Source organism: Mobula hypostoma, chromosome 21 (genome assembly GCF_963921235.1).
Source record: "Mobula hypostoma chromosome 21, sMobHyp1.1, whole genome shotgun sequence".
Lineage (NCBI taxonomy): Eukaryota > Metazoa > Chordata > Chondrichthyes > Myliobatiformes > Myliobatidae > Mobula > Mobula hypostoma.
In genome coordinates, this window is record NC_086117.1 from 58342536 (window position 1) to 58365854 (window position 23319).

Here is a 23319-nt window from a genome sequence, read left to right on the forward strand (position 1 = left end):
CTCGCGCCCTTCCTGAACTTTGGCAGACCTGTCCTCTCCTAGCGGTTCATTTACCAGCTCGATACAGCCAGTCAAAATCGCCGTTTTTCCTTTTCCCGTCTCCTTCTTTGGGGCAAAGCACCTGGATGCAAAGAGTCCGACTTTCCCGCAATTATAACAGACGACCCCAGGAGACTTCCTACCAGACTGCTCCCGGTCTACCTTATCCTTCTCACTAGTCCCCGGCTTACTTTCTGACTTTTCTGGCGGACTCTCCCCGCCGTCCTGACTACCATTCTGGTAGCCTTTACTCAGGGCAAACTTCATTTTATGCGTCAACGCATACTCATCCGCTAACTTAGCAGTTGCGGCTAACGTGGCTGCCTCTTTCTGATCTAGGTAGGGGCTCAATTCCTCAGGGACACAACCTTTAAACTGCTCAATCAGGATCAGCTGTAGCAGTCTGTCATAATCCCCCTCTACCCCCTTCGAGGCGCACCAACGCTCACAATAAGTCTGCATCTCACGGGCAAACTCTAAATACGTGCGGTCCCACTGCTTCCTCGCATTACGGAACCTCTGCAGGTATGCCTCCGGGACCAACTCATAAATCCTGAGGATGGCCTCTTTCACCACCTCATACCTCTGGGCATCTTCCGCGGACAAGATGAGTAAGCTTGATGGGCTTTCCCTTTCAGTACACTCTGAAGCAAAACAGCCCACTTATCCTTCGGCCAGTCCTGACTTGTAGCAACTTTTTCGAAATGGAGAAAGTACTGATCCACGTCGGTATCGTCAAATGGGGGAACCAGCCTAACCTCCTGGGTCGCCCGGAACCCTCCACCTTGGTTCGGCACGGGCCCCTGCTCTGCCCTTATCTTTAACTTCTCCAGCTCGAATTCCCTTTCCCTCTGTTTCTCCTCTCGCTCCAACTGTCTCTCTCTCTCTCTCTCTCTCTCTCTCTCTCTCCTGCCTTTCTAACTCTCTCTCCTGCCTTTCTAACTCTCTCTCTTTCTCCTGCCTTTCTAACTGCTTCTCTTCGTGTTCTAACTGCTGTACCTGGAACTCGTGCTCGAGTCTCAGTTTTTCAAGCTGCACCTGTACTGCGTCTCCAGCAGGTTTTTCAATAGACACCACCCCCAGCTCACCTTGGGGAAACACACCTTTAGATACATAGTTCTCTACGATAGCTCTGTGTATCTCCTCTCTCCTCATTGTCGACTTCCCCTTAGCAAGATTCAACCGTTTGGCCACAGCTACCAATTCCGCTTTCCTGGCATCCTCTAATGCCTCCAAGGTCAGCACCTTTATAAATCCCTCAACCTCCATTTCTGCTGTTTGTCTTTTCATTCTTTCGGGAATTTTAACCCAATCAATTACTCCGTCCCAAATATAGCGTTCAAAATCGCGGACGAGAACCCCACTTATGTTACGTACCCTGTAACTGGGTTGCCAAACCAGTAGAAATGGATCACTCAGTTGCAGTCTGGATTACTAGAACTAAGAAAGTTTTATTAAAGAAACAAGCAACACAGTACTCTAATCAAAAGGATAATAAATGCAACAGTTCAGCAATGATAAACACACATGTACACAGAATTAAGATAACAGGATCAATCAAGCTCTATCGTTGTCTAGGGATAAATGACCAGTTTCAAAGTGACGCAAAGTTCAGTTCAATTTAGTTCAGTTCAGTTTGCAGTAATCGCTGCAGTGGGAGATGGACAGTGGGGGGAAGGAGAGAGAGAGCAAAACGAATGAATATTCAAACGGCTTCCACACAGACCTTCTATATTCTTCGCAGTCAGCTTTCGTGCCAGCACAGGACAGCTAACATCTTAATCTATGTGTATTCTCGTCACACCTATTATTTTACAAAACTGCTCAAGCTCTGTCACATCGCATGTGGATCAGTTGTGAACAGCCCTTTTCAAGTAGTCACAAATTCTCAATTGGATTGAGGTCTGGACTCTTGACTCGGCCATATTAACTTCGTTGTTTTTAAGTCATTCCTGTGTAGCTTTGGCTTTATGCTTGGGGGTCATTGTTTTGCTGCATTCATTTTACCCTCTACCTTTACAAGCCTTCCAGGGCCTGCTGGAATGCCCACAGCATGATGCACCCACCACCATGCTTCACAGTAGCGAAGATGTGTATTTGATGATGTCCAGTGCTCGCTTAGTCTGATGGTCAAACAGCTCAATTTTGGTTTCATCAGACCATGGAACCTTCTAGCTGACTTCAGAGTCTCCCACATGCCTTCTGGCAAACTATAGCCAAGACTTTGTGTGAGTTTTTTTTCAACAATGGCTTTCTCTTTGCCACTGTCCCGTAAGACTGTGACTGGTGAAGCAGCCAGGCAACAGCTGTGGTATGCGCAGAGATATACCACATCTCCTCCAGAGATGTCATAGTTCTCTTGATAGCCTCCCTCACTAGTCACCTTCTTGCACGGTCACTCAGTTTTTGAGGGTGGCTGCTCTAGGCAGATTTACAGCTGTGCCATATTCTTTTCATTTTTTAGATGATGGACTTAACTCTACACCAAGGCGTATTCAGTGACTTGGAAATTTTCTCATATCCATCTCCTGACTTGTGCTTTTCAAAAACCTTTTCATGGAGTTGCTTGGAGTGTTCTTATTGTCTTCATGGTGCAGTTTTTGCCAGGATACTGACTCACCAGCAGTTGGACCTTCCAGATCCAGGTGTATTTTTACTGGCTTGACTGCACACAAATGATCTCCTTTTAACTGATTATGTGACTTCTAAAACCAATTGGCTGCACCAGTGATGATTTGGTGTGTCATATTAAAGGGGTGAATACATATATAATCAATTATTTTGTGTTTTATATTTGTAATTAAGATCACCTTGTAGAGATTGTTTTTCACTTTGACAAAGAGCTTTTCTGCTGATCAGTGTCAAAAAAGCCAAATTTGTGATTCGATGTTGTAAAACAATAAAACATGAAAATTTCCAAGGGGGATGAATGCTTCTTATAGGCACTACATATGCATGTGTATATGTGTGCAGACTCACAGGCTTCATACCCCAGTGAGATGGAGACATTTCTGTCCTAGCATGCGAAATCAATGCCACAGACTGGGCGGATGAGACCCAACTGCAAAGCTCCACGGAGAGCAAAGGGCATGACAAGGCACAGAAGATGCCACGGTCATCCACTGCAACCAAGATCCCAGTTTGTCACTTGGTACCACTGGATCCTGGACTCCTGAGATCGAGAGAGTGGAACTGCCCTGGGTCGATGGCTTTTCACCTTTGAAAGCTCTCCCGCACAGGTCTCCTGTCATTGGACACATTAGACAACCACCACAATTTTGACACAGAAACCAGGGCTCCAGCAAGGAGAGTTCTACATAAGTCTTAGGCACATATATATAGCTAGGATGCCTCAGACTTTTGCACTCTACTGTAGTAATTTTATATATTGCACTGAAGAATTCATGCCCTATGTGAGTGATGATAAATCTGATCCTGATATGGGTCTCTATTGTGGACTGAGAGTGGGAAGGGGGCAGGGAGAGGGGAATCATGGTTGGGGAAAAGTGGAAGGGAGAGGGGAGGGAGCAGGAAGCACCAGAGAAACATTCTGTAATGATCAATAAACCAATTGTTTGGAATCAGATTACCTTGCCTGGTGTCTCAGGACTGGGTGTGTCTGCACCCACACCCTCCGCCCCCCCCCCCCCGGCCTCTGGTACTCCTCTGCCACCCGTCCCACACCTCTCCTGCAGTGTTCTACCCTCAACATTCCCAACATCCTTCGCTCACACCAAATTTACAAACTCTCTCTCTGCTCTACGTTGACAAATACAATACTGTGCAAACGTTGTAAGCACCCTAGCTATATAGGTGCCTAAGACTTTTGTACAGTACTATATATCAAGCTGGAGTTGACCAACAAATCCCATTGATATGTTTGGCTGCCTGGTTGATTGGAAAATACTTTTCTTCAAATGTGGTGCTTGTGAGAAATAAGTTATTGGATAAATGCTAAAGCGTAGTGCAAGATGTGAATATTTCAGGGCTTAATTTTGAAACAGTTGGATCTAATTTCAATTTCTGTCGCCTTTCAGCCTTCAACCATGCATGCACTCTTTCTGTGCAGCCTGTTATTCAGGGTGGATGGAGCGGTCATCACTCTGCCCAACTTGCCGTTGTCCTGTTGAACGCATTAGCAAAAATCACATGGTGAATAATCTTGTGGAAGCTTATCTCCTCCAGCATCCAGGCAAGTAGTTCCAGTGCTCTTTTTTAAATTTCAGCAGAAAATGTGTTAGCATTCCAGCCATCTGAGAAAGATGTTTGTATATTCCAAATAGAAACACGTCTTTTTACAACAGAGATGAGAAAGAATTTCTTTAGCCAGAAAGTGGTGAATCCTTGGGTAGGATTCTGTAAAAGTTAATTTGCAGGTTGAGTGAGTGGTGGCCCATTTTGAGAGAATTAGAATTTTTTTTAAAAAAAGGCAAGGATGTAATGTAGAGGCTTTATAAAGCATTGCTGAAGCCTCTCTTGCAGTTTTGGGCCCCTTGTCTTAGAAAGGATGTGCTGACATCAGAGAGGGTTCAAAGGAGATTCACAAAAATGATCCCAGGATTGAACAGCTTGTCATAGAGTGTTTGGCTCTGGGCTGTATTTACTAGAAATCAGAAAAATGAAGGATGACCACATTGAAACCATTCAAATGTTGAAAGGCCTCAACAGAGTGGATGTAGAGAGGATGTTTCCTGTGCTGGGAGAGTCTTAAGACCAGAGGACACAACCTCAGAATAGAGAAGCTTCCTTTTAGAAGGGAGTTGAGAAATTTCTTTAGCCAGAGAGTGGTGAAATTGTGGAATTTGTTGCCACAGGGAGCTGTGGAGGCCAAGTCTTTATGTATATTTAAGGCAGAGGTTGATAGATTCTTAGTCAGGGCAGGAAGGGATATGGGACGAAGGCAGTAGATTGGGGCTGAGAAGGAAAGTGGATTAGCCATGATGAAATGGGGAAGTCTCGATGGACCAAATGGCCTAATTCTGCTCCTATATCTTTTGCTCTTATGACTCTGTGGAATTCATTGCTGCAGATGGCTGTAGAGGCCAAGTTATTGGGTATATTTGAAGTGGAGGTTGATAGGTTCTTGATTGGTGGTGGTTGGTAAGGAGGAGTCCATGGATTGCATGCTTTAATGCCTTGTCACTGAATGATACAAACTATGGAACTGCACTTTATTCAATGTTGTTTGCCTTTTGAAATTCAAATTTGCTTGAATTGAATTTGGAAGGATGTACTGGCATTGGAAAGGGCCCAGAGGATGTTCAGGAGCATTATTCCAGGAATGAAAGGGTTAATGTATGAGGAGGCTTTGGCCCTGGGCTTGTAATCACTAGAGTTTAGAAGAATGTTGGGGGAGTCTCATTGAAACTGACTGACTATTGAAAGGCCAAGATACTGGACATGCAGAGGATGTTTCCTATAGTGGGAGAGCATGGAACCAGAGAAGCACGTCCATTTAGAACAGAAATGAGCAATTTCTTTAGCTAGAAGGTGGTGAATCTGTAGAATTCATTGCCACAGATGGCTGTGGAGGCCACGTTATTAGATACATTTAAAGCAGAGGTTGATAGGTTCTTGATTAGTAAGGGCATCAAAGATTACAGGAGAATGGCGCTGAGAGGAAAAATGATTAAACAGCAGAGCAAGCTCAGTGGGCTTAATGGGCAAATTCTGCTCCTTTGTCTTGTGGTCTTAAGGAATTTTCCCATAAAATTTAAGAAACCTTTTATTTTTTGAGTTTAACGATTCCATACAGGTCCACAATCCCTTATCCAAAATCCTTGAGGCAAGTTGGATTTCGGAATTCAGAATTTTTTGGATTTCAGACCCCCCCCCCCCCCGCCCCGTCCCCAAGTCCCTTATTTAACCTGTATCAGTGCGGTGGACTTTAGGACCCGGCGGTGCACCAAACCTACGCACTTCCTCCTGTATACTTTAAATCATCTCTAGGTTACTTATAATGCGTAATACAATGTAAATGCTATGTAAATAGTTGTTATACTGTATTATTTAGGGAATAATGACGAAAAAATTTTTACTTCCAACAAAAACATTCAATAAAACATAAAAATATACAGCTTCAAACAAACCGAATCAAACACATAGGAAGTGACTTATTGGAGTCAATGTAGAACGTCACTGTAACTGTCACTATAAAACTTCAGTAACTTGTCTTTCTGCTTATTTAAATCATATACAGTGGTAGTTCCGACACTATTTTCTTCAGTAAGTCGCTGCACAGACACACCGCAATCAAGCTTCTGTAATAACTCCACTTGCTGCATTATTGATAATGATAGATGCTTCCTTCTCTTTTTCTCATTGTTACCTATAGGGGTATCTGCATCTCTTTTTGACATTTTCACAGTGAAATTAAACACGAAGTCAACAGTGAACACGAAATATCAACAAACAACAAATGCATGTGTAACCAGTACAAGCGCTGAGCCACAACTGACGTCTGGCGGCCTCTGCTAGTGCTGCCACGTCACATCTGAGTGACGTCAGCTGTTGGCAAAAAAAAAACTTAGGTTTTCGGAGCTTTTTGGATTTCAGAATTTCGGATAAAGGAATGTGCACCTGTGCTTCAGATATTACTAAGATCGCTAATATGAATTCATCTTTCTGCCCTTTGAGGTAGAATAAGTGAAATGATCAATGGCCGTGATGGACGAGTTGCAATTACAAATGACATACAGTTGCAAGAAAATAAAGAGTATGAGCTCTTTACAATTACCTGGTTTTCTGCATTAATTACTTATAAGATGTGGTGTGATCTTCATCTAATTCACAATAATAGACAAGCACAATCTCCCTAAACTAACAACACATAAGCAATTATACTTTTCATGTCTTTATTGAACACATTGTTTAATCATTCACAGTCCAGGCTGGAAAAAGTAAGTGAACTCTGAGATTTAATAACTGATAGAACCTCCTTGCAGTAATAATCTCCACCAGATGTTTCCTGTAGCTGCTGATCAGATTTGCATCATGGCGAGGAGGAATTTTCGACCATTTCTCCATATAAATCCATTTCAGTTCATTACTATTTCTGGGATACCTTGCGCAAACAGACCTCTTCAGGTCATGCCGCAGCATCTCAATTGGGTTACCGTCTGAACTCTGACTTGGCCATTCCAAAACACAAATGTTTTTTTGAACCATTCTGTTGATTTACTCTTGTGCTTTGGATCATTGTCTTGTTGCATCATCCAACTTCTATTAAGCTTTCAGGTGACAGACCGCTACCCTGACATTCTCCTATAAAATGTCCTGATGCAGTTTTGAATTCATTGTTCCTTCAGTGATTACATGCTGTCTAGTCCCTGATGCAACAAAGCAGCCCCAAACCATGATGCTCCTTCCACGGTACTTCACAGTTGAAATGAGTTGTTGGTGTACAGTGCCCCTTTTCCTCCAAACATAGCGGTGTAAATTCTGGCAAAAAGTTCAACTTTTGTCTCATCTGTCCACAGAACTTTGTCTCAGAAGTGTTGTGGAACATCGAGATGGCCTTTTGCTAACTTGTGACATGCAGCAACATTTTTTTTGGAGAGTAGTGGTTTCCTCCATGGTGTCCTTGTTCGGTGTTTTTCTTATAGTAAACACTTGAACAGAGACTTTAGCAAGTTCTAGATATTTCTGCAGATCTTTTGCTGTTACCTTTGGGTTCTTTTTCACTTCAGCATTGCACGTTGTGCTCTTGGCGAGATCTTTGCAGGATGCCCACTCCTAGGGAGAGTAGCAACAGTATTGAATTTCCTCCATTTACAGACGACTTCTCCTACTGTGGACTGATGAACACACAGGTCTTTTGAAGTGCTTTTGTAGCCTTTTCCAGCTTCATGCATCTCTACGATTTTTCTTCTAAGGTCCTCTGAAAGTTGTTTTGATGGAGGCATGGTGCACGTAAACAGATCTTTCTTGAGAAGAGCAGGCCCTGTCAGTAATCTGACTTTGTCATTTTTATAGGGCAGGGCACCTCTACAACACACACTTCCAATCTCCATAAGACCGTAAGACAAAGGAGCAGAAGTCGGCCATTCGGGCCATCGAGTCTGCTCCGCCATTTTATCATAAGCTGATCCATTCTCCCATTTAGTCCCACTTCTCCGCCTTCTCACCATAACCTTTGATGCCTTGGCTACTCAGATACCTATCAATCTCTGCCTTAAATACACCCAATGACTTGGCCTTCACTGCTGCCCGTGGCAACAAATTCCACAGATTCACCACCCTCTGACTAAAAAAATTTCTTCACATTTCTGTTCTGAATGGGCGCCCTTCAATCCTTAAGTCATGCCCTCTCGTACTAGACTCCCCCATCACGGGAAACAACTTTGCCACATCCACTCTGTCCATGCCTTTCAACATTCAAAATGTTTCTATGAGGTCTCCCCTCATTCTTCTAAACTCCAAGGAATACAGTCCAAGAGCGGACAAACGTTCCTCATATGTTAACCCTCTCATTCTTAGAATCATTCTAGTGAATTTTCTCTGTACCCTCTCCAATGTCAGTACATCCTTTCTTAAATAAAGAGACCAAAACTGCCCACAGTACTCCAAGTGAGGTCTTGCCAGTGCCTTATAGAGCCTCAACATCACATCCCTGCTCTTATACTCTATTCCTCTCAAAATGAATGCCAACATTGCATTCGCCTTCTTCACCACCGACTCAACCTGGAGGTTAACCTTAAGGATATCCTGTATGAGGACTCCCAAGTCCCATTGCATCTCCGAACTTTGAATTCTTTCCCCATTTAATTAATAGTCTGCCCGTTTATTTCTTCTGCCAAAGTGCATAACCATACACTTTCCAACACTGTATTTCATTTGACACTTCTCATCTCGTTGATTTGAACACCTAGCTCCAAACAGCTTTTGTAGAAGGCATTACCCCAGAGATTCACATACTTTTTTGAACCCAGACTGTGAATGATTAGACAGTGTGTTCAGTAAAGACATGAAAACTACAATTGTTTGTGTTATTAGTTTAGGCAGATTCTATTTGCCTATTACTGTGACTTGGATGAAGATCAGACCCCATTTTACGAGTACTGTAATTAAGGCAGAAAACCAGGTAATTGAAAGGCTTCACAAACTTTTTCTTGCAACTGTACATTGGCAATTAAATGTCAATTCAAGATTTTGCCTCACAATCCTAGTCAGAATTGTGGTGTCACAATCCTTGCTGATTTCACTTGCGTTTACATTTCCTATACAAAACAGAAAGCAGCATCTATCATTCGGGCCTTCACCACCCGACGCATGCTCTCTTCTTGCTGCTGCCATCAGAAAGAAGACACAGGAGCCTCGGGACTCAACTCCAAGTTCAGGAACAATTACTACCCCACAACCATCAGGCTCTTGAATAAAAGGGGATAATTTGGACTCAACTTCACCGAAATGTTCCCACAGCTATGAACTCAATTTTCAAGGACCCTTCATCTCAAGTTCTCATTATTTAATGCTTATTATTATTTCATTTTTGTATTTGCACGTATTGTTTTTTGCACTCTGGTCGGTGCAGTCCTTGATTGATGTGTTATGGTTACTTGTCAATGAATTTATTGAGTATGCCTGCAAGTTGTTGAATCTCAGGGTTGTCATTGGTGACATACCATATGCACTTTGATAATTTATTTTGAACTTAGATTTGATACAAATGATGTATTTCACTGTACAATTCGAAGAACGTCACAAAAACTAATCATTAATCGCATTTATTGCTCTGGAAAACAAAATCTTCTGAGATTGCAGCAATTATTTCATTTTATTTATGAAGTGTGTATATATACATCACCTCATACAACCCCCGAGATTCATTTTCCTCTGGCCATACTCAGCAAATCTTTAGGATAGTAAGTTTAACAGGATCAACTAGAGTGCCAAAGACGACAAACTGTGCAAATGCAAATATAAATAAATAGCAATAAGTAATGAGAACATTAAATAACAAGTAAGATCATTGGTTGTGGGAACATCTCAATGAATGGGCAAGTAATGTAGCTATCCCCTTTTGTTCAAGAGCCTGATGCTTGAGGGGTAGTAACTGTTGGTGCGAGTTCTGGGGCTCTTGTACCTTCTACCTGATAACAGCAGCGAGAAGAGAACATGACCTGGATGGTGGGCATCTCTGATGGATGCTGCTTTGCTACAACAGCGTTTTATGTAGATGTGCTCAATAGTTTGGAGTGCTCTACATGTGAGGTACTGGGCTGAATTCACTACCTTCTGTAGGATTTTCTATTCAAAGGCATTAATGTTTCCATATGTAATACAGCCAGTCAATGCACTCTCCACTATACAACTATAGAAGTTTGACACAATTTTAGAGGTCATGCAACTTGCTGCATTATTATATACTTTCTTGCTTGAGTTGCCTTAAGATTTGTTTGTCCAAGATGGAATGGAAAGGAATTCGTCAAAAGTGACTGAGTCATGTAGAAGTTGTAACAATAAATCAAACTTGTGATATTTTTACACTTAATTCATTATTTCAGAGAAATGTCGCAGTGGAGATGAACTCCAAAGCATGGATGCCAGAAATAAAATTACCCACGACATGTTACAGCCAAAGATTAAACGGTCATTCTCCGATGAAGAGGTCAGCTCTGAGGATTTTCTGGAACTGTCAGATGTGGACAGTGAATCTTCTGATATTAGGTGGGTGTAGTACTTTATCTGTAGGAAGGGGATGTCCACGTTGGGTAAGACATTAACCCCCGAGGTGTTGATGGATTTGGCTGGTGGTCATGACTTTTGAATGTCAACTGTGCTGCAATATTGTCCGGGTCTTGCTGATGCAAATGTGGGCTGCTCTATTTTCAGGAGTTGCAGACAAAATTAAATTTTGTGCAGTAATAGAATGTGGAACAGTAAAGCACAGTACAGGCCCTTTGGACCATGCTGTTGTGCCAATATTTTATCGTACTCTGAGATCATTCTAACCCTAACCAACTTCAGTGTTTAGTATCAGATCCAGTATGGCCTACCCTTTAGTCAAACCATCTAAATCCTTTCTGTTAAGGGGAACCAGTCAATGTTTTGGAAGTTGAAGTCACCCATGACAACAGCCTTGTTATTTTGGCACTGCTCTTCAGAGTCTCTGTTGCGAGTGAGAATACTCCCAATTGCTCCCTTCCTGTTTCTGACTTCCACCCACCCTGATTCAGCAGACAATTGCTTCGCAGTGTTCTCCCTTTCTGTAGCTGTGATACTATCCCTGATTAGCAATGCCTCTCCTCGACAACTTTTACCTCCCTCCCTGTCCCTTTTGAAACATCTAAAGCCCAGACCTGAGGTTCAATCGATTTAAATGCCAGGCCGAATCAGAAAGGTCCAGTACAGGCCGAATTGAGAATCCCCGGAGCGTATCGAAGTGACAGAACCCGATGTTTGGACAATGATATAGAATTGAGAATCCCCAGAGCGTATTGAAGCGACAGAACCCGATGTTTGGACAATGATATAGAATTGAGAATCCCCAGAGCGTATCGAAGCGACAGAACCCGATGTTTGGACAATGATATAGAATTGAGAATCCCCAGAGCGTATCGAAGCGACAGAACCCGATGTTTGGACAATGATATAGGCGCAGGGCCAGATTGAGAAGTTCAGGGTATTGGGGCCCAAGGTGAGTGACAGGCGGGTTCAGTTCGCTGCTCCGCTCTGCGCTGAACTAACGGTCTAGGGACTGACTCCGTTCAGAACTTCATTTGCTTATGTTCATTGTTTGCATGATATGTTTTTCTTTGCACAAGTAATTTTTGGGTTCCTTTTCTTTGTGGCTGTCTGTTAGGAGACAAATCTCAAGGTTGTATAAAGTATACTTTGATAATAAACGCACTTTGAACTTGGAGAACATCCAGCAGCCATTCTTGTGACAGCCAAGTCTCTGTAATAGCCGGTGTTGTAGTTCCATGTACTGATCTCCCTTGTTGAGTTAAATCATCAACAAACATAGGTGATCATGGTCTCTCGTGACCATGATTGTTCTCAGCAAATTTTTCTACAGAAGTGATTTGCCATTGCCCTCTGGGCAGTGCCTTTACAAGACGGGTGACCCCAGCCATTATCAACACACTGCAGAGATTTTCTGCCTGGCCTCAGAGGTCACGTAACCAGGACTTGTGATCTGCACCAGCTGCTCATGGTTGTATTCGGTGATGATTTAAAAAAACGCCTTTGCATAACTTTACCACTGCTCGTTTTCAGTGTACTGTGGAGAGCATTTTAACTGGCTGCATCACCATCTGGTATGGGGGTGGGGGGGGCTACTGCACAGGACTGAAGTAAATTGGAGAGAGTTGTAAACTCGGTCAGCTGCATCACAGGCACTAGGCCTCAAAAAAGTGACATCCATCATTAAGGACCCCCACCACCCTGGACATGCCTTCTGCTCATTAACTTTAGCAAGGAGGTACAGAAGCCTGAAGGCACACTCAGCAATTCAGGAACAGCCTCTTCCCCTCTGCCATCCGATTTCTGAATAGACCTGGAACCCATGAACACTACCTCATACTTTTCTATTTCTGTTCTTGCACTATTTACTTAATTTGGCAATTTAAAATACATATACTTAATTTACGTTTATTTTCATTATACAAAGTGCTGCTGCAAAGTTAACGAATTTCACGATGTATACAGCTGATATTAAACCCATGCTGAAATGCTTTGTGTAGAATTCCATTTGCTGCTTCACTTTTCATCTTGTCTGTTTTCAGTCAGCCATACGTTGTGTGCCGACAGTGTCCTGGATACAGGGCCGAGAGCAATCAGACTTCTTTCTTACCGGGTCAGCACAGTGGATCCTGTGAGTTGCCAGGCTTTAGAACGACTGGGGACGCCCCGTCAACCTCTACCTGTACTCTTGTCGGTAAGTGTCCATGAGCCACAGTGACTGTCACAGTTAGGATAATATTGCATTCGCAAGTCTGATATCAAAGGAGGATGGTGTATGGGGTGTCAGGGAGGGGTAGCACCTCTGGTGGGGGAACATGTCGCGTCCTTTTCAAAGCGGTTAGTCCACATTTGGTCCCCACCTGGCACTCAGCTGTCACCCTTGGCTCCCCGTAGCTGTTTGCATGCGACAGCGGCCACACCCCGGGCAACGGCTTCAACAAGCCGGCTAAACCAGGTGAGGGTCTCAAACCCTCGGTGAGATACGGAGTTGTCTATCCCAGCATGTGAAGTCAGACTCCGGCGGACTGAGCGGACGAGACCAATGGAAGGTCCAACGGTCAAGAAGGCGGTCTCTGCAAGCGTCGTGGAACGTGTAGAGCAGGACAAGACACAGGGGACATCCTGGTCATCCACTGCGCCTAGTCCCATCTCCAGCCGTCTGGACTCTGTCTTGCCACTGGATCCAGATGGGAATTGGTAAGAGCGAGTGAGGCTGACGCTGCACAACTCTCCCTCGCTTAAATCCAAATCACGCGCTAGTCTCAACGCCGTCAAATGGTGTTGAGGTCCTCATCGACGTTGACGATGGACGAACACATCAAAGGAGGAGATGAAGCATGAGCATAAGTCAGATGAAGATTTTTAGGGTAATAATCAGCAGATTGGGTGATATCTGTGGAATGACACGCAATTAAGTTTTTCAGGTTTGTTGCAATGGTCTTTGTGTGTGTGAGAGAGAGAAGAGGGTGACAGACTGGGACATGTCATATTGTTAGAGAAACAACTGCAGATCATGGTCTCTCTTTGGGAGCTTTGCCATTGCTTGCTTGGTGGGTGGTAACGGGCTGATGCTTCCTGCTGGAGCAAGTGGGTGAGAGGGGTGGGTTGATACTTTGCTGGTGCTTGTGTGTTTTGGGGGGGGGGTGGTGAGGTGGCTAACATTTCTCTGTCATTCATTCTTTGGGGTTTTCTGTCTCATGGATGTCTGTGAAGAGTAAGAATTTCAGGTTATGTACTGTATGAATTCCCTGATATTAAGTGGAGCCATTGACCCACTGAAGTTTCAAGATTTATTGGTTTTTTTTTCAGTAAACAAGTGTACAGGGAGAACAAAATAATTGTTACTCCAGATCTGATGCAACATTAAAACACTTGGCATGAAATTACAATAAGTTTAATTATAAAAGCAGAATGTCCAAGTATCTTGAGTATGGCCAAGAAAGTAGCAGCCATCAATAGGGACCCCCACCACCCAGGGCCGTGCTGTCATCAGGAAGCTGGTACAGGAGCCTCAGGACTCGCACCACCAGATTCAGGAAAAGTTATTACCCCTCAACCAGAAGAGTAGAATGAGGCCGTTTGGCCCATCGAGTCTGCTCCACCATTTCATCATGGCTGATCCATTTCCACCTCAGCCCCAATCTCTTGCCTTCCTCCCGTATCCCTTCATGCCCTGACTAATTAAGAATCTGTCAACCTATATCTTAAATATACCCAAAGATCTGGCCTCCACGGCTGCCTGTGAAAATGAATTCCACAGATTCACCACTCTGGCTAAAGAAATTCCTCCATCTCCATTCTAAATGTATGTCCCTCTATTCTGAGGCTGTGTCCTGTGATCTTAGACTCCCCCAACACAGGAAATATCCTATTCACATCCACTGTATCAAGGCCTTTCAACATTTCAATGAGGTCACCCCTCAGTGTTCTGAATTCCAGTGAGTACAGGCCCAGAGCCATCAAACGCTCCTCATGGTAAGCCTTTCAATCCTGGAATCATTTTCATAACCCTTTGAACCCTATCCAATATCAGCATGTCTTTTCTCAGATAAGGGGCCCAAAACTGTTCTCAGTCCTCCAAGTGAGGCCTCACCCGTGCTTTATATAAATATGCTGAGTTTATATACTTTACGCTATACACAAAGTGACGCAAGTACAAAAAGCATTTGGGTGGATTGACCTGGTGGAGGTGTTGATCAGCCTGATGGCCTGGGGAGAGGGAGTCTAGTGGCCCTGATGGTGCTGTGTAGCCCTTTCCCTGATGGGAGTGGGGCAAACAGTCCAGAAGCATATTGCTGGCCCTTTTCCAGCACCATTCTGTATATACAATACTGTGCAAAAGATGTAAAAATAAATTCTGCAAAGTGAAAACGGGATGTCAACATTTATTTTGAAAGAGCTAAAATATAAATGCAAGTATGTAATGATGAAACTTTATGAAGCACTGGTGAGGCCTCACTTGGAGTATTGTGAGCAGTTTTGGGCCCCTTATTTAAGAAAGAATGTGCTGACATTGGAGAGGGCTCGAAGGAGGCTGACAAAAATTATTCCAGGATTGAAAGGCTTATCATATGAAGTGTGTTTGGCTCTGGGCCTGAACTCACCGGAATTCAGAGCTATGAGGGGGTGACTTCATTGAAACCTATCAAATGTTAGCCTCTCAACGTGCAACTGTATTTCTATGTTATATTGACTGTCCTGTTGTACATATTATTTATTACAAATTGCTGTAAATTGCACATTTAGATGGAGATGTAACATTTTTACTCATGTATTTGAAGGATGTAAGTAATAAAGTCAAAGCAGTGGATGTGGATAGGATGTTTCCTAAGGGCAGGGGGGGGGGGTCTTAAGACCAGAGGACACAGCCTCGGAATAGAATAGAGATGAGGAATTTCTTTAGCCAGAAAGTGGTGAATCTGTGGAATTCATTTCCCCGGGTGGCCGTGGAGGCCAGGTCTGTTTCGCTTGCTTGTGTCCTGCCAGGTAATCCCAGACAAGCCTCAATGACGTCGAGATCGGGGCCCTACGGAGTCCATACCATCTGTTGCAGAGCTCCTTGTTCTTTTTGCTGAAGATAGTTCTTTATGACCTTGGCCGTGTATTTGGGGTCGTTGTCCTGGTGCAGAATGTAGTTGGGACCGATCAGACATCTCCCTGATGATATTGTGTGATGGATGAGAGTATGGCTAGGCTAGGCATAGCTCAAATACCATCTACAAATTTGCTGACGATACAGCCATTGTTGGTAGAATCTCAGGTGGAGACGAGAGGGTGTACAGGAGTGAGATATGCCAACTAGTGGAGTGGTGTCGCAGCAACGACCTGGTACTGAACGTCAGTAAGATGAAAGAGCTGATTGTGGACTTCAGGAAGGGTAAGACAAAGGAATACACCAATCCTCATAGAGGGACCAGAAGTGGAGAGAATGAGCAGCTTCAAGTTCCTGGGTGTCAAGATCTCTGAGGATTAACCTGGTCCCAACATATCGATGTAGTCATAAAGAAGGCAAGACAATGGCTATACTTTATTGGGAGTTTGAAGAGATTTGGCAGGTCAACACAAACACTCAAAAACTTCTATAGTTGTACCGTGGAGACCATTCTGACAGGCTGCATCACTGCCTGGTATGGGGGGGGGGGGGTGGTGCTACTGCGCAGGACCGAAAGAAGCTGCAGAAGGTTGTAAATCTAGTCAGCTCCATCTTGGGTACTAGCCTACAAAGTACCCAGGACATCTTTAGGGAGCGGTGTCTCAGAAAGGCAGCGTCCATTATTAAGGACCTCCAGCACCCAGGGCATGCCCTTTTCTCACTGTTACCATCAGGTAGGAGATACACAAATCTGAAGGCACACACTCAGCGATTCAGGAACGGCTTCTTCCCCTCTGCCATCCGATAAGACCTTTGGTTGGCCCTGCTACAATCGAAAGCTTCGCTGTTCTTCTCCACCCCCCCCCCCGCCATTTGTGATATAATGCCTAGTTGCTTTCTCTAGCCCAATACAGTATTAGTAGACTGTTGCAGTAGGAACTGCCAAAATCAAGATGTTGAAATGGTTAGTGGTGAAAGATTACAGACCATCTACCCTGTGGTACTTGTGTCTGAGCTCACTGGATTCACCCCATTTTTCATCAGTGTTTTCTCTTGTCATCATTGTCATGGTGATGAGCATTCTTTCTGTTCATCCTCAGTATGTGACATTTCTGTGGAAGCAAGTCCATTAAGTCCAGTTCAAAATGGTGCTGCTGAGGACAAGCAGCAGCTTGCTGGCGGCTTTCAAAGCAAGAAATAGAACTAAATTTATTAACAACACTATTTAAAAACTTAGGGTGAACGATGACTGCAAACAATGAAGAGGCGAGTGAAGGTGAGACTGTTAGGGCTGAGTGTGAGAGCAAGGTTGAGTAAGGCATGTTCAAAACAGAGTGGGAGTGAACGTGGAAAATTCGGAGTGGAGGAGATTCAGAGCTAGTCCGCCTAAACTGAGAGCAAGGTTTGATCGATCTAAGCATCTGGCCGATTTGGAAAGGTTGGGTACATGCCAACGCGTGGCGGCGGGGGTCCTGGTCCAGAATATGCTGATGCGACAGGGCCCGGATCTTTGAACAAGGAGCAATCCGATGTTTGGATAATTTAAATGCTGGGTCAGCCGGGTTAAGAAGGCAGAGTGTCAGGACCAGACCGGAGAGTTGTGCAGGTTTTGCTTGCTGCTGTGCGATGTTTATTCTGCTATGTGATGATCTGAGACTGTGGGCTTGCTGCAGCTGCTCTGGGCTTCGTGCCTGAGGACTCACTTTTATTCTAAATGCTGTTTTAGTAGAATACTCTTATTGTTTGCAAGATTTGCTTTTTTTCCCCCTCTCTCCTACATTGATCTGGGCACAACTTGTAACAAAAAGCAACAGTCAACAATTATAAATAATAAAATTTGCATAACTACATAAATACCAGCATGTATTTACAGTGTAAACGTCATTAGGAAAAAGCAGTTTAAAGTGTTGATAGTACAGTGGTTGGGGGGGGGGGGCTCGTTCTCGCTAGAATAGTTGATCAGATTAACTGCTGGCGGGGTGGGGGGGGGGTAGAAACTTAAGACAGTGTGAAGTTTTTGTTTTAATAGCCCTATACTGCCTTCCAGAAGGGAGCTTTTGGAAAATAGTTTGCGGGGTGGGTAATGTCTGCAATTATTTTTGCTGTCATTTCTTTGTATAAGATCTGCAGTGATGGTAGATTGCTGTCTTATTTTTACACCATTTAAATAATACATATTAAATATGTATACTTCAATTTGGATTGTACTTAATTTAAGAATAATTTCTTGCACTGAAGTGAGTGATCAGTTACAGCACCAATTTTCCTCAGATAGTGAACAGTCAAAACAATGGTTTGTATTTAGAAGCCAACTTTTCTGGTCTTGGTGTAACTAATTTTATGTCCAGATGTTCTAACCATCTTTGTTGTTTCTCAATTTTTTTTTAAAAAGCTGTCCAAGAGTACACCTGCCCTGTCCGGGGTCCTCATACGATTTGCACTTGCTGTTTTCAACCAATGCCTGACCGGAGGGTGGAACGTGAACAGAATCCAACCATTACTCCTCAACAATGTATGTGGTTAGCTGCAGTATTGTTGGTCCTCGTTCTGAGTGGCTAGTTTAATCTTGTTTTGCATCATCGCTTACTTGTTGCTCTTAAATAAAGAAAGAATTGAGTTAGAGGTTGGTAATTGGGGCAGCACAGAGCATAGCAGTTGGCGTAACTCTTTACAGTGTCAGCTGTCCAAGAGAACTACAACTTTGCCATTGGGTATGGAGACTTGCATGTCTCAAAGACCCGGAGAGCTGTGTTAGCTGGAGTCAGGGCTTTATCCTTTGGTTCTTGTTAGGGTCAGCCATGCCAAACAGGTCAAAGGGTAGAGGCCAGACTGAGTGGTTCACTGGTCCTCCAGATTCAGGGATTCAGCTCAGGGCTAACAACCCTGACCCAGGTCAAACAAAATTGTTACAGAAACAGCAATGAAGAATCCTTCTACATCTGAGTGTGACAGTATTCCTGAGTCTCTACCTGGAAACTATGACTGACAGTAGTGAAAACCTAGAGGAAGCTACTGACATGAATGAAGGAAGCCCTGAACACCACCAGAGATGGTGGGCCTTCATTGCTGCCCTAAACGCCAGTGGCGTAATTGGCAGAAAGTACGTTACAGCACCAGTGATTGGTAGATTGTGGTTCGATTCTTGCTGCTGTCTGTAAGAAGTGTGTGTGTGTGCTCCCCTGTGACTGTATGGGTTTCCTCCAAGTGCTCAGATTCCCTCCCTCATTCCAAAGGTGTACGGGTTAGGGTTAGTAAGTTTAGACATGCTCTGGCACTCAAAGCATGGTAGTACTTGCAGACTGCCCTGAGCAAAAATCCTCAGGCTGTGGGTTGTTAATACACAGCTACGCACATCACTATATGTTTCAGTGTACCTGTGACAAATAAAGCTAATCTTCAATTGTGGTAGCTGACAAGTTCCTTGTTAAGTTTTGTCTAGGTTAAACGTGCCTTGAACAGGACTTCAGTTTGCTCTGAACTTTGGACAATTGAAATGGTGTAAATGGTGATTGTGATTTTGGCCTCCGTAGTCAGGTGGCCAACCACAGCAGGAAGTTATTGTAGAGTTGCACAACGAAGGTAACATGTCCATCAACCCACTGAGTTTGTATCAATGATCAGCTACCCATCTACATGGTGGTGAAGGGTGGGCTGCACGGTAGCATAGTGGAACCCCGCTCTAAACTCTATAGTACAGATGACCCGGACTTCATTCCTGCCACTGCTTGTAAGGAGATTGTGCGTTCTCCCCGTGACACGTGGGTTTTCTCCGGGTGCTCTGGTCTCCTCCCACAGTCCAAAGATTTATCAGTTGGTAGGTTAATTGGTCATTGTAAATTGTCTTGTAACTAGGCTAGGATTAAATCATAGAAACATAGAAAACCTACAGCACAATACAAGCCCTTCAGCCCACAGTGCTGTGCTGAACATATGCTTGCTTTTAGAAATTACCTGGGTTACTCATAGCCCTCGATTTTTTCTAAGCTCCATGTACCTATCCAAGAGTCTCTTAAAAGACCCCATCATATCCGCCTCCACCACAGTCACCAGCAGCCCATTCCACGCACTTATCACTCTCTGCATAAAACAAAAACTTACCCTGACATATCCTCTATACCTGCTTCCGAGCACCTTAAAACTATGCCCTCTCCTGTTAGCCATTACAGCCCTGGGAGAAAGCCTCTGACTATCCACATGATTAATGGCTCTGGTCATCTTATACACCTCTATCAGGTCACCTCTCATCCATTGTTGCTCCAAGGAGTAAAGGCCAAGTTCACTCAATCTCTTCTCCTAAGGCATGCTCCCCAAATGATGCAACATCCTTGTAAACCTCCTCTGCACCCTTTCTACGGTTTCCACGTCCTTCCTATAGTGAGGCAACCAGAATTGAGCACAGTACTCCAAGTGGGGTCTGACCAGGGTCCAAGATAGTTGCAACATTACCTGTCAGCTCTTGAACTCAATCCCACGGTTGATGAAGGCCAATACACCGTATGCTTTCTTAACCACACAGTCAACCTGCGCAGCAGCTTTGAGTGTCCTATGGACTCGGACCCCAAGATCCCTCTGATCCTCCACACTGCCAAGAGACGTACCATTAATACTATATTCTGCCATCATATTTGACCTACCAAAATGAACCACCTCACACTTACCTGGGTTGAACTCCATCTGCCACTTCTCAGCCCAGTTTTGCATCCTGGCGATGTCCGCTGTAACCTCCACACTATACACAACACCGCCAACCTTTGTGTCATCAGCAAATTTACTAACACATCCATTCACTTCTTCATCCAGGTCACTTATGAAAATCACAAAGAGAAGGAGTCCCAGACCAGATCCCTGAGGCACACCACTGGTCACTGACCTCCATGCAGGATATGACCTGTCTAGTACCACTCTTTGCCTTCTGTGGGCAAGGTTACTTTCTCAATAAGCCTTGCATGGGGTACCTTATCAAATCCTTGCTGAAATCTATATACACTACATCTACTGCTCTACCTTCATCAATGCGTTTAGTCACATCCTCAAAAAAATCAATCGGCTATTAAGGCACGATCTGCCTTTCACAAAGCCATGCTGACTATTCCTAATCATACTATGCCTCTCCAAATGTTCATAAATTCTGCCTCTCTGGATCTTCTCCATCAACTTACCAACCACTGAAGTAAGACTCACTGGTCTATAATATCCTGGGCTATCTCTACTCCCTTTCTTGAATAATGGAACAACATCTGCAACCCTCCAATCCTCCAGAACCTCTCCCATCTCCATTGATGATGCAAAAATCATTGCCAGAGGCTCAGCAATCTCCTCCCTTACCTCCCGCAGTAGCCTGGGGTGTGTCTTGTCCAGTCCCAGTGACTTATCCAATTTGATGCTGTCCAAAAGCTCCAGCACATTCTCTTTCTTAATATCTACATGCTCAAGCTTTTCAGTCCGCTGTAAGTCATCCCTACAATTGCAAAGATCCTTTTTCCGTAGTGAATGCTGAAGCAAAGTATTCATTAAGTACCTCTGCTATCTCCCCTGGTTCCATACACAATTTTCCACTCTCACATTTGATTGGTCTTATTCTCTCACATCTTATCCTCTTGCTCTTCACATACTTGTAGAATGCCTTGGGGTTTTCCCTAATCCTGCTCACCAAGGCCTTCTCGTGGCTCTTTCTGGCTCTCCTAATTCCATTCTTAAGCTCCTTCGTAGTAAACTTGTAATTTTCTATCATTACCTAATTTTTTTTTTGATCCTTTCATAAGCTTTTATTTTCTTCTGGACTAGATTTACAACAACCTTTGTTCACCATGGTTCTTGTACCCTACCATCCTTTCCCTATCTCATTGGACCGTACCTATGCAGAACTCCACACATATATCCCCTGAACATTTGCCACATTAGTGTTGTACATTTCCCTGAGAACGTCTGCTCCCAATTTATACTTCCCAGTTCCTGCCTGATAGCTTCATACAGTGGCATGCAAAATGCCCCATTCAAAGTTTCTGTTACTGTGAATAGCTAAGCGAGTGAAAAATGAACTGAATTCCAGAAGGCATAAAGTTAAAAAGACACATTTCTTTAATATTTTAAACAAGAAAACTTCTTTATTTCCATCTTTTACAGTTTCAAAATAACAAAAAAGGAAAAGGGCCTGAAGCAAAAGTTTGGGCACTCTGCATGGCAGTACTTAGTAACACCCCCTTGTAAATGCTTGTAAACGCTTTTTGTAGCTAGCAAAGAATCTTCCAATTCTTGTTTGGGGGATTTTCGCCCATTCTTCCTTGCAAAAGGCTTCTAGTTCTGTGAGATTCTTGGGCCTTGCATGCTCTGCTCTTTTGAGGTCTATCCACAGATTCTTGATGTTTAGGTCAGGGGACTGTGAGGGCCATGGCAAAACCTTCAGCTTGCGCCTCTTGTAGTCCATCGTGGATTTTGAGGTGTGCTTAGGATCATTATCCTGTTGTAGAAGCCATCCTCTCTTCATCTTCAGATTTTTTTAAAGACGGTGTGATGTTTGCTTCCAGAATTTGCTGGTATTTAATTGAATTCATTCTTCCCTCTACCAGTAAATGTTCCCGGTGCCACTGGCTGCAACACAAGCCCAAAGCATGATCAATCCACCCCCGTGCTTAACAGTTGGAGAGGGGTTCTTTTCATGAAACACTGCACCCTTTTTTCTCCAAACATACCTTTGCTCATTGCGGCCAAAAAATTGTATTCAAAAGGTTCAAAGGAGCATCTAAACAAGCCTGATGCATTTTGGAAACAAGTCCTGTGGACCGATGAAGTTAAGATAGAACTTTTTGACCAGCGGTGCCTAAACTTTTGTATATCCCCTTACTCCAAATAAACATTTTCCTAACCAGTCTGCTCCTATCCCTCTCCAATGCTGTGGTAAAGGAGATAGAATTGTGATCATTATCTCCAAAATGCTCTCCCACTGAGAGACCTGACACCTGCCCAGGTTCATTTCCCAATACCAGATCAAGTACAGCCTCTCCTCCTGCAGGCTTATCTACATATTGTGTCAGGAAACCTTCCTGAACACACCTAACAAATTCCACCCCAATCGGGGGATTGCTGGGTGGCGCAGCTTGAAGAGCTAGAAAGGCGTCTCCGTGCTGAATCTCAATCGATAAATCTATGTAAATCCTATACTAATCCCACTTTTTATTTGTTCTCCCCGCATTCCATCACTTAAACCCCTAATCTTGGGTTTAACTTGATCCCCTAATCTGAGAAAAGACATCCTTGCCATAGAGGGAGTACAAAGAAGGTTCACCAGATTGATTCCTGGGATGGCAGGACTTTCATATGAAGAAAGACTGGATGAACTGGGCTTGTACTCATTGGAATTTAGAAGATTGAGGGGGGATCTGATTGAAACGTATAAGATCCTAAAGGGATTGGACAGGCTAGATGCAGGAAGATTGTTCCCGATGTTGGGGAAGTCCAGAACGAGGGGTCACAGTTTGAGGATAGAGGGGAAGCCTTTTAGGACC

At 43.8% G+C, this 23319-nt stretch overlaps 1 protein-coding gene across 1 annotated transcript in view; it reads left to right on the forward strand.

Moving 5' to 3' along the window:
• The window catches only part of chfr (checkpoint with forkhead and ring finger domains, E3 ubiquitin protein ligase), an 88587-nt gene that overhangs the window by 41126 nt on the left and 24142 nt on the right, over window positions 1-23319 (forward strand). The window contains exons 7-10 of the mRNA XM_063074100.1: window positions 4077-4231; window positions 10545-10707; window positions 12768-12919; window positions 18210-18329. Of these exons, the coding sequence (XP_062930170.1) occupies window positions 4077-4231; window positions 10545-10707; window positions 12768-12919; window positions 18210-18329 (590 nt within the window). The remainder of the gene's footprint in view (window positions 1-4076; window positions 4232-10544; window positions 10708-12767; window positions 12920-18209; window positions 18330-23319) is intronic.